This window comes from Myxine glutinosa, chromosome 14 (genome assembly GCF_964187855.1).
Source record: "Myxine glutinosa chromosome 14, kmMyxGlut1.1, whole genome shotgun sequence".
Classification (NCBI taxonomy): domain Eukaryota; kingdom Metazoa; phylum Chordata; class Myxini; order Myxiniformes; family Myxinidae; genus Myxine; species Myxine glutinosa.
The window spans coordinates 63,776,803-63,788,912 of NC_136274.1; the positions used below are offsets into that span (position 1 = coordinate 63,776,803).

The window sequence follows — 12,110 nt, forward strand, 5'->3', positions numbered from 1 at the left end:
AATCAAGCTTTCCTTTCATATGACTCTCTCTGGTTTTCTACAATAAAAGGGAGGTTGACATCTATCTATAATTCCAGTAATCTCTGTCTGTACGTTTGTTTGTCTGTGACCGCTGTTTCTCGACAACCACGGGTCCGATATACTTTTAACTTGCCAGGTATATTGCTGGGGACCCGAGGATGTGCCTTTTCAAGGTTTCATATTAATCGGACAATTACTTACCGAGCTATGTCCAAAAAACGATTCAACCAATCAGAGAGCAGCGAACGATCGCGTGTGCCGAACGTGGCGGGCACACTCTGCCTCGGATGGCACATTTGAGAGCGTATTCATTTATTTCACGTTTGCAAACTATGTTGGCGTTAAACTATGTTTTACAACTAATAAAAACGAATTTGCGATTCATTCGCTTTCCTGCGCGTTTGTGCACGCGATGGCGATTTCTTTACCAAACTCCGGAAGCCGTTCGCTTTGGACCAAACCATTGCATGTAAATAGAGGGGGGGGGGATTGTCACCACTCGCAAGCCGTTCGCTTTGGACCAAACCATTTCATGTAAATAGAGGGGGGGGGATATAATTTTAGATATAGATATAGTACGGGCATGCCCTAGTATAATAAACTAGCAGAAGTACCCGGCATTGCCGGCGGGGGAGGAGGGAAATGGAGGGGGGGAGGGAGTGGGGAGCAAGGGGAGGGGAAGGGGGAGGGGGAGAGAGAGGTAAGCGGGGTGGGGGGGGGGGGGGGGTTGGGAGAAAGGAAGGTTAGGGGGAGAACGGGAGGGGGGAGGCAGGAGAGGAAGGGGGTTCATATATATGCTGGTGGGTGAATGTGGCGTTCATCACCTTTCTGAGTTAAGTGTGATGCCTTTCAGGAAGAAGAAGAAGCCGTACTACCAACTTCGTACACTTCCGGAATTGTTTGATTTATTTGTATTCAAATGTTTGGTGATTGCTTTGTATTTATTTATGCGAATGTGTACTTGTATATAACTGTCATTAATTTGAAAAGGCTTCGGCACTATCGAGCGAATTTTTTTTTGAACTCCATAAAAACGATTTTTTTTTTTTTTTTTTTTTTTTTTTTGCCTAAAACACTCCAAGGCACTCACTGATGAACCTCTGAAAGTTTGACGAAGATCCCATCAGCCATCTCTGAGAAAAATGGCGACAAAGACAGACATCTCTCTTATATCTATCTATAATTCCAGTAATCTCTGTTTGTACGTTTGTCTGTGACCGCTGTTTCTCGACAACCACGGGTCCGATATACTTTTAACTTGCCAGGTATATTGCTGGGGACCCGAGGATGTGCCTTTTCAAGGTTTCATATTAATCGGACAATTACTTACCGAGCTATGTCCAAAAAACGATTCAACCAATCAGAGAGCAGCGAACTATCGCGTGTGCCGAACGTGGCGGACACACTCTGCCTCGGATGGCACATTTGAGAGCGTATTCATTTATTTCACGTTTGCAAACTATGTTGGCGTTAAACTATGTTTTAAAACTAATAAAACCGAATTTGCGATTCATTCGCTTTCCTGCGCGTTTGTGCACGCGATGGCGATTTCTTTACCAAACTCCGGAAGCCGTTCGCTTTGGACCAAACCATTTCATGTAAATAGAGGGGGGGGATATAATTTTAGATATAGATATAGTACGGGCAATGCCCTAGTAGTAGAAGATTAGAATAGCGTTTGGTGGAGTGGAGCACACACATATAGATGGATTGGGATGAAACTTGGTGGACAGGTTGAGTGTGTGATAAGGACGAAGTGATTCCATTTTGATGAGGATCCGGATACTACAATTTTTAGTGATTCTTCACAATTGAGAGATCGGTAGGTGACAAGAACAAGCGAATTCGATTTTGGTTCAGGTCCAGATGCAGATGTGGCCTATCGGTGGGATACAAAACATAAAGTGTTCAGCCTGGCCGAGGTATGCGCTCGACCGCGTGTCTTTCTTGTTTGCAAGTGGAGGCCTCACACTTAGTGCTGAACAGACTGACAGTGTGTACATAGTATTTTAATACGGATACATTTCACGCTCCCTGAAGATGTCAGACTTCCATCTCCTGCTGACTTACGTCACACTGCAATCGCACTTGAAGGAGTGCTTAAGATCGCTCGTGGTAGCACAGGTGGCAAAGAAATATTGGCTTAGATGAAATTCCAGTTGAAGTCCTTCGAATCCCTTTGGTTGCTGGAAGAATGGTGCAAATCATGAACAATGTTTTGAACGGAATGGATGCTCCTGACGAGTGGAGAACAGCACAAATTGTGGGTATCCCAAAGAAAGCGGATGCGATAAAGAAGGAGGAACATCAGGGGATATCGCCGATGTCTTGTGCAGCAAAGCAATACAATAAAGTGCTGCTGAAACACATCCAACCAGTGCTAGATCCGTACATGTGACCTGAATAGAATGGATTCCGACCCTGTTGAGGTAGTGCAGCAGATCTTGACTGGGCAGTTGTACGAGAAGCACAAATCCATCAGTCTGATTTAGTGGTGATTTTTGTTGATTTCCACAAGCTTTCGAGAGTGTGTGAAGAGTATCCTACGATCCCAAGTTTGAATAACCTTCATCAAGCTCTCATCAATGGCATCACTCCTTTATACCAAAACAATAAGGCCGTTGTCATTACACCAGACGAGCTATCGGAGATGTTTGACACAACCTCCGGGGTACTTCAGGGAGATACTTTGGCTCCTTTTATCCTTGTCCTTCTACTTTATTGGGTGATTCACATAGCGTCATTCACATAGCGTTTTTTCATAGCGTCATAGCGTCATAGCGTTCATAGCGTCATAGCGTCATAGCGTTCATAGCGTCATATCGTTCATAGCGTCATAGCGTTCATAGCGTCATAGCGGTCATAGCGTTCATAGCGTCATAGCGTTCATAGCGTCATATCGTTCATAGCGTCATAGCGTTCATAGCGTCATAGCGTTCATAGCGTTCATAGCGTTCATAGCGTCATCACGTGATCGCTCTGAGCGAATCAGCGCCCACCTGCTCTGATTCCATTGATTCCGTGCGCTGAAATGCGCTGAGGTAAATATGAATAAAAAATATGGATCGTCAAATATTTTGAGTTCGGCCATGTTCGTCGCACGCTCAATGGCCATGTCTATGCCAAATATCAAGCACGTGAGCCTCTCCGTTTAGGAGTCTATCGGTAACATTACACACACACACACACACACACACACACACACACACACACACACACACACACACACACACACACACACACACACACACACACACACACACACACAAACTGTGTTTTATATATATAGATGGGATATGTTTGTACACATGATTCGGCCTTGCCAGAGTTGTTTGTACCCAGTGTACTTTGCACTGAGACCTTTCACAGCCATCATGAAGCTCCCATTGGGCTCTTTGACAGTGATTTGTTTGGATAGAAAAGTCACAGACAAGTCCCACAAGGTGCCAATGCAAAACAACACATAATCTCGTTCAAGCAGTAATGGTTGGACTTTGTGCCTATCAAGACATTTGTCCATTGCAATCGCTATTTTAATCCATAGGCCCAAGTATTCTATTCAATACAAGTAGCCGTCGTCTTGCTCATATAACCATATTGAGCCGTGCGCTTGCCAAATCTGTGATAATTCCAAGATGAGGTGCGACAAAGAAATGAAGCAATAAATAATTTGCATTGAATGAATTATGCAAATAATTGAAATGTTTATTTTACATGGGACCTTTGAACCCTTTGCAACAGGTAGTGGTGAAAAGAGAAGACGGTACGGTGATTGTACTTGGAGAGAACTGCGTTGTAGACCACAACGACGGCACGCGCATCACCACATCTGCAAAGGACATGTATGGTGTGGCAGGTGAGGGATTTCTTACAAGAGGACAAGCATTGAAAGGAAAATTAGTATAACCTGACCCTTACAAAAAAGAAGAAGACATTCTTGCTCTGATTTATTCTTCATTCGTATGCAGCACAAGCCTGCGGGGTAGCATCATTGGCTGAGGGTGCCGTTGATGCAATGCCCTCTGTTGATCCTGGCAGGAATTTGGAATTTGTTCCATGGTGCAGGCAAAAGCTCACCTACTCTTTGCGAAGGACACCATGGGATCTTTAACTTCCACAAACTAATGCCGACAGACAGGACGCCCAGTTTAATGTGTCCATCCGAGGGACGGTACACACATTGATGAATCACTTTGCCTGTGAAAGGCCGAGATGGCAGTTTATGGCTGGATCGGGATTATGAACCCAGGCTAGACAGCTGAGAGGCGAGTGTGCGTACCTCTAGGCCGTCCTGCCAGCTCAGCTCTGATTTCCAACAAGATTTGAGAGAGAAATTTTATCATTGGTTTTTGAGAGAATTTTTTTAATCGGGGTAGTAATTAAATTAGATTAACGAACAGGATTAAATAATTATATTGATATATGTCGTAAAATTACATGCCCAGACCAGGATTGGAACCCAGGTCCTCTGGAATAATCGAATTGCTTCACTACGCCCCCAGTGGTGTTTATAATAGAGGACATGGATTTGTCCCCCATTGGAGGAAGACCCTCTCGAGTTCAGGCCATTGGTGCTCCTATGGTTGGCAGCGAGTGTCCCGGAAGTATTGATGGAAAGAGAGTGGCAATCATATGTGTGAGAAATTTCCATGCTCAGTCAGTGTCACCCAGATATCTCAGATGGCAGAGCATTGGTACGGTTTTCCAGGGTAACCTGGGTTCGATTCCTGGTCTGGGAATGTAGTTTTCCCACATATATCAATTTAAGTAAAGAAATTGGTGATTATGATGAGGGTGATGGTGATGGTAGTCATGATATCTAGGGTAGCTGTATTTACGGAACTCTCAAATACCATTGAGGAAGCTGTGGTAAAGCGGAGCAGCTAATTAATGGTATGGTTTATTTGATCACTCTGGACAATTTTATGAAGCGAGAACATAATGTCAGAGAATCCTTGCTGTTGCTTTACCCATAACCTTCTTCTCTGGATGCTTGATTAAGCAAACGATAAAAAATATTTAAATTTTAATTACTGGTGTTCGTGGTCTGCTTAACTTTGGAGCATTAAGACAAAATGTACCGCTGGTGGTCCACTTTGCCTAGCGGAGGCGAATGGGGCCATTACACTGTCAAGAGACATTAACGTGCAAGAAGCAGTCAATGGAAGATGGAAACGATTCTGGATGCTCCAGGTGTTTGAATCATTTAGCAAGTCCGACTCAGGTTTTCATGAACAGTGTGTAAGACAAATCGTGTTCCTGAATTAAGAACAACAAGGGGGAGCATTTCTTTGCAATACATATCCCCGACCAAGTTTCAGTTCAGTATCAGGAAACACAGCCCTTTATGTGGGCAGTGCGGTGTATAATGCCACGTTCGGGGCCGAAAAAAAAAAAAAAAACCCGATACATGAAGCAAAAACATGCGTGCAGCCTATGTGCATATATAATACATCGTGGTTATATACCTGGGATCATTCCAAATGCATTTGGCCATGGACTAACACCCAGGCCTTTGGCCTGAGGCCTGCCAATCTGTGCTGCTTCATTGGGGTGGAGTCAGGCCACCTGTCCAGCCAATGGGTGTAAAGCAGTGGGGTGGAGTCAGAGCAGCTGAAAACTGAGCCATGTATAATCTTCTTCTATCTTCTTCCATATATCTATATCTACATTTATATATCTATATATTAATTGTTTTATATATACAGTCACGTGAAAAAATAAGTACACCCCATGTAAAGATTTGACTTTTTCAACATATTTCAACATACAGCTATTTGATCTTCATTTCAACAATATTGATAGATAAAGGTGATATAATATAACAAATATCATGAAACATTTACATTTTGTCGTCCATTGTATAATTTAAATAAACATAAATGCAAATTTCGCATGTGGAAAAAGTAAGTTCAACCTTGGCTCCAATAGGTGGTATTGCCCCCTAAAGCAGAAACAACCTCAAGTAGGCGTTTCTTATAACTGTCTACCAGTCTCTGACATCGACTGGGATAAATTTTTGCCCACTCCTCCATGCAGAATTCTTTCAGCTGTGCGATGTTTGAGGGGTTTCTTGCATGCACAGCTCGTTTCAAATCCCCCCACATCTCGATGGGATTTCGATCCGGGCTTTGACTTCACCATTCCAGAACCCTCCATTTCTTTCTTTTCAGCCATTCCTTGGTGGATTTACTGGTATGTTTTGGGTCATTGTCATGTTGCAAGGTCCACCTTCGGTTGAGCTTCAACTTTCCGACAGATGGCCTCACATTATCCTCAACACCCTCTGGTACAATGAAGAATTCATAGTGGATTCTATGATGGTGAGCTGCCCAGGCCCTGATGCAGCAAAGCTGCCCCAAACCATAATATTTCCACCACCATGCTTTACAGTTGGTATCAGGTTCTTGTGGTCAAATGCTGTCTTTGGTTTTCACCAAACATGTCTTCTGGAAATGTGGCCAAATAGCTCTACCTTTGACTCATCTGTCCAGAGCACATTGTTCCAGAAGTGCTGGTCTTTGCCTAGGTGTTCATTGGCAAACTTTAGTCTTGCCCTGACGTTCTTTCTGGACAGCAAAGGTTTCCTCCTGGCACACCTCCCATGCAGATCAAATTTGTGCATCCTCTTTCTAATGGTAGATTCGTGCACTTTGACATCAACAGTGGCAAGAGCTACCTGTAGGTCCCGTGATGACATTCTGGGGTTTTTTAGAGACTTCTTTCAGCATCTTGCGGGCTGCTCTCGGGCTGAACTTGCTGGGGCGGCCTGGCCTGAACAAGTTGGCAGTTGTTTGGAATCTTCTCCAATTGTAGATGATCTTCCGGACAGTCGAATGATTGATTTCAAATTGTTTGGAGATCTTTTTAAATCCCTTCTCAGACTCGTAGGCATGTATAACCTTCTTTCTGAAGGCCTCAGAGAGCTCATTTGATCGAGGCATGGTGACGCCGCACACTTCAACAACAAAGAGCAAACCAAACGAAATGTCTGAGGTTTAAATAAGACAGGTTCCTCCAATATCCTCTATGACGATGTTCTAATCATTTGCACCTGAGCTGGTGCACCTGATTATAATTTTAGGTATTTGAAGTAGTGATAAATGTAGGGGTGTACTTACTTTTTCCACATGCGAAATTTGCATTCATGTTTATTTAAATGATACAATGGACTACAAAATGTAAATACAACAACAACAACAACATGCATTTTAAGGCAATTTTCCCCGCTAGAGCGGGGGTTAGCCTTGCGGTCCCCATGACAATCTTCTCTATTTTGCCCTATTTTCTGCATCTCTCCTTGTTAACCCCCTTGCCCGCATTTCTTCTTCCACCATCTTTAGCCAAGTCTTTCTCGGTCTTCCCCGTCCTCTACTTCCTTCTACATTCATTTCCATCACTCTTCTCAACCAGTCACTTTCATCCTTCCTCAATACATGACCAAACCATCTCAACCTGTTCCTCTTCACAGCATCAATCACAGGCAATATTCCCATCATCTTTCGCAATTCATCATTTGTCCTCCTCTCTCTCAACGATACTCCGCACATCCATCGAACCATTCGCATTTCCACCCTTTCCAGCCTTCGTTGCTGCTCTACGTTCATTACCCATGTCTCGCTCCCATAAATCATAACACTTCTCACACATGCAGCATACACCTTTCCCTTCAGCTTCAGCGACACTCTCCTCCTCATCAGCACGCCACTCAGTTCCCGAAACTTCTTCCATGCACATCTCACTCGAGCAACCGTTGCCGAGTCTGATCCACCTTCTCCATTCAGCATGTCTCCGAGGTATGTTACATATTTATGTGAATGTATGTGAATTACCATTCAGGTCTTTGCTTATCCGTGGGTAGTATATTAAGGGTTGTTGTGATTGGAGGGTCAGGAGCCCTTCTGAACAAGGGGCCGGAAACGGAAGTGACCGGAAACGGAAGGAGAAAAGACACGAGGAAGAAAAGGGACGAGTAGTATTCTTCCTCGCCCCGCTCCGACCAAAGGTGGGATCGACCTTGCGCTGCGTGGAAAAGCGGCGTTCCGAAGCCTGTCTGGCGAGAGGAATCACCGGGACGTGTACCTGCCCGGTGGAGACGTCAAGTTGACGTGGGGCCGTGCATCGACCCCGCGTCTGGCATCGTTCGCGGCACCGTCTAAACAGACGCGTGCGGGTCGCACGTTGGGGTCTAACGCGCCTTGCGAGCGGCGTGGGGTTTGGCTTGCTCTACCGTACCCGCTTCGCGTGGCCACGAGGGGCTGCAGCCACGGTGCCTGGTACGATACCTGCCCGGTGGAGAAACGTCCACCCGGGGTTCGTTCAACCGCTCGAGTGCGGAGACACCGACCAGTATCTTGGTCAGGAGGGGCCCAGAGACATTGTGAGGAGCAGAGACCGAAAGGGGGTTGTGAGTACTCACCGGGACACACGTATATAAGATGGCCATCTTACTCATAGGGAATTGATTGTGGCTGGGGAATTGTTGCTGGTAGGGTATTGTTGATTGCTCGGGGAAAAATCTCCGTGGTTGTGTCATTGAAATATTGTTGATGGTTGTGTATTGTTGATTGCTCGGGGAAAATCTCCGTGGTTGTGTCATTGAAATTGTATGGTATCATTACCATTGAAATATATCCTTGAACGTCAGTTGTCTCTTGGGTGAAATTCATATGGATTGCGTGGCGAAAGCGCATATATAATACAGCTTGCTGGCGGAGTTCCTCTCACGGTCCGGGGGTCACCGAGACCAGGTATTCACCGAGGGGACCACGTAACAGGTAGCAAAATGTTTTCACACCTTCCAGCTTCACGCCATCTCCAAGATCCAACTCAACATTTCCTCCATCTGCAGCTCCCTCTGCGCACACCTTACATTTGAATGTAGCTGCCACACTGGTTAATGACCCTCTCAGACCACTACATTTTTGATGAACCCACTCAGCGCACATTGTACACTGAATGGAGTTCACTCCGACACCCTTCCTGCACACAGCACACGGCCACTTCCCAGTTCTTTCCACCTCACCACATGCTTTACCACTTGCCATCACCTTTGTCTTTCCGATATTCACCTTTCAGACCTTTTGTCTCCATACATTCCTTCCACTTGTTCATCTTTTCCTTCAGTCCATCCATACTTTCCGCAATCAACACCAGATCATCTGCATACAACAACTCCCACGGTAAACCCTCCTTTACGTTCTGAGCCAGCACCTCCATCACAGCTACAAATAGTAGTGGACTTAGTACCGACACCTGATGCACTCCCACCTTCACCTCAAACTCACCACTGTTCCAGTCCTTCATCCTTACAGCTGTGCGTGCTCTTTTGTACATTGCCATCACTACTCTGATCAACCATTCCTCCACTCCTAACTTCCTCAATGCCCATGTCAATACTTTGCGTGGAACCCTATCGAAAGCTTTCTCCAGATCAACAAACCCAAAAAACAACTTCTTCCTCTTATCCATGTACTTCTCCTGCAACTGCCTCACAATGAAAAGCGCATCAGTCGTTCCTCTTCCTGGCATAAATCCAAACTGCATTTCGTCGATCTTCACTTTCTTCCTTATCCTCCTTTCCAACACCCTTTCCAATACCTTCATTCCATGCTCCAATAACTTTATCGCTCGGTACGAGCCACACTCCAGAGGGTCACCTTTCCCTTTGTATAGAGGGACGAGGGTACTCAGTTCCCATTCCACTGGAATGCGGCCTTCTTTCACCACCAGATTACAGATCTCTGTCATTCTCTTCACACCCCAACTTCCTGCTGCCTTCAACATATCTCCCACAACTCCCGTCGGCCCTCCCGCTTTTCCACTCTTCATTGCTTTTATCGCTTCCTCAACTTCCTTCTCAGTTATCTTCTCTGCCGGTCCTAAAACTGGGTTACTCTCTATGTTGCCATCCCATTCATTCTCTGTATTCAACAGCATTTCCATATATCTTTTCCATCTTCCTTTAATTCCATCTGGGTCGACAACGATTTGTCCCACTTCATCCTTCAAGCAACTCACCACCATCACATCACACCTCTCTTTCGCTATGTGCTTTGCAATCCTGAATACTGCTTTCTGACCCTCTTCCGAATCCAAGCGTTCTCCGAACATTTTCCTACATGCCTCCTGCGCCTTTGCTACCTCTTTCTTTGCAGCCTTCCTGGCTGCCTTATAACTTTCATGCTCTGCTGTTTCTGACTACAAAATGTAAATGTTTCATGATATTTGTTATATTATATCACCTTTATCTATCAATATTGTTGAAACTAGGGCATTGCCCGTACGTGGGTGCCCGTTCCTTGCCAAAAAAAAAAAAAAACGCTACCCGTACGCTCTACCCCGCCCGTATGCCCGTAAACAAAAAAAACAACGCTCTTCGCTTCCGCCCTTCGCTCTGACTGAATTGGGAGAAATAATGCGCATAAGAAATCGAATTACGAACCGTAATGGCGGTCAGCTCGTAACGCGCTCAGCTCCGCTCGCTCTCACATCGGCCACGCCTACGCAACAAAGCGTTCTGTGATTGGCTGCCGGAAGTGAAGTCTTCACTGTCCGGAAGGTCGCAAATCGCAGTTAGGATGAATCGTTTTAATTTAATCGCAGTTTGAATTCGTTTTAAAACATAGTTTAACGGCAACATAGTTTTCCAACGTGAAATAAATGAATATGCTCTCAAATGTGCCGTCCGAGGCAGAGTCTGATCGCCACGTTCGGCACACGTGATAGCTCGCTGCTCTCTGATTGGTTGAAGCGTTTTTTGGACATAGCTCGGTAAGTACTTCTCCGATTAATTTAAAACCTTGAAAAGGCACATCCTCGGGTCCCCAGCAATATACCTGGCAAGTTTAAAGTATATCGGACCCGTGGTTGTCGAGAAACAGCGGTCACAGACAAACACACAGACACACAGACACACAGACACACAGAGATTGCTGGAATTATAGATAGATGAAGATCAAATAGCTGTATGTTGAAATATGTTGAAAAAGTCAAAACTTCACATGGGGTGTACTTACTTTTTCACATGACTGTATAAAAGAACGTTTTTGTTTCTTTGTTTGTTTGTTTGTCTGCACGCGCTAATCTCCTGAATGGTGAAAGATAGGTGGAAACCTCCAAAACAAAAAATGTCGGGACGGGCCCCGGGAAGGTTATATGCTAGGTGGCGAGGCCGGTCGAGGCCGCTTCGGCCGGGCTGGGCCAATTTCGCAATTAAAAGCTGAGCTGAATGATAGTAGTCAATCTTCTACGGCCGTGAGCAAAAGCTGAATTATAGTAGTAAATTCATTCAAAAAGAACCAAAAATGTCCGGACTCGCCACGGGAAGGTTCTGGGCTAGGTGACGCGGCCGGTTGAGGCCGCTTCGGCCGGGCTGGGCCCATTTCGCAATTTAAAGCTGAGCTAAATTTATCGTAGTCAATCTTCTATGGCCGCGAGTAAAAGCTGAATTATAGTAGTAAATTAATTCAAAAAGAACTAAAAATGTCGGGACGGGCCCCGGGAAGGTTATAGGCTAGGTGGCGAGGCTGGTCGAGGCCGCTTCGACAGTGCTGGGCCCATTTCACAATTAAAAGCTGAGCTAAATTTATCGTAGTCAATCTTCTACGGCCGCGAGTAAAAGCTGAATTATAGTAGTAAATTAATTCATAAAGAACTAAAAATGTCGGGACAGGCCCCGGGAAGGTTATAGGCGAGGTGGTGAGGCTGCTCGAGGCCGTTTCGGCCAGGCCGGGCCCATTTCGCAATTAAAAGCTGAGCTAAATTTATCGTAGTCAATCTTCTACGGCCGCGAGATAAAGCTGAATTATAGTAGTAAATTAATTCAAAAATAACCAAAAATGCCAGGACGGGTCCCGGGAAGGTTATAGGCTGGGTGGCGAGGCAGGTCGAGGCCGCTTCGGCTGGGCTGGGCCCATTTCACAATTAAAAGCTGAGCTGAATTATAGTAGTCAATCTTCTACAGCCGCGAGTAAAAGCTGAATTATAGTAGCAAATTCATTCAAAAAGAACCAAAAATGTCGGGACGGGCCCCGGGAAGGTTATAGGCTAGGTGGCGAGGCCGGTCGAGGCCACTTCGGCCGTGCTGG

At 45.3% G+C, this 12,110-nt stretch overlaps 1 protein-coding gene across 1 annotated transcript in view; it reads left to right on the top strand.

Annotated features, from left to right (window-relative positions):
• Positions 1–3,735: 3,735 nt before the first annotated feature.
• The window catches only part of LOC137439270 (sperm-associated antigen 17), a 99,984-nt gene continuing 91,609 nt past the window's right edge, over positions 3,736–12,110 (top strand). Inside the window, exon 1 of the mRNA XM_068134999.2 lies at positions 3,736–3,877. Within this exon, the coding sequence (XP_067991100.2) occupies positions 3,736–3,877 (142 nt within the window). The remainder of the gene's footprint in view (positions 3,878–12,110) is intronic.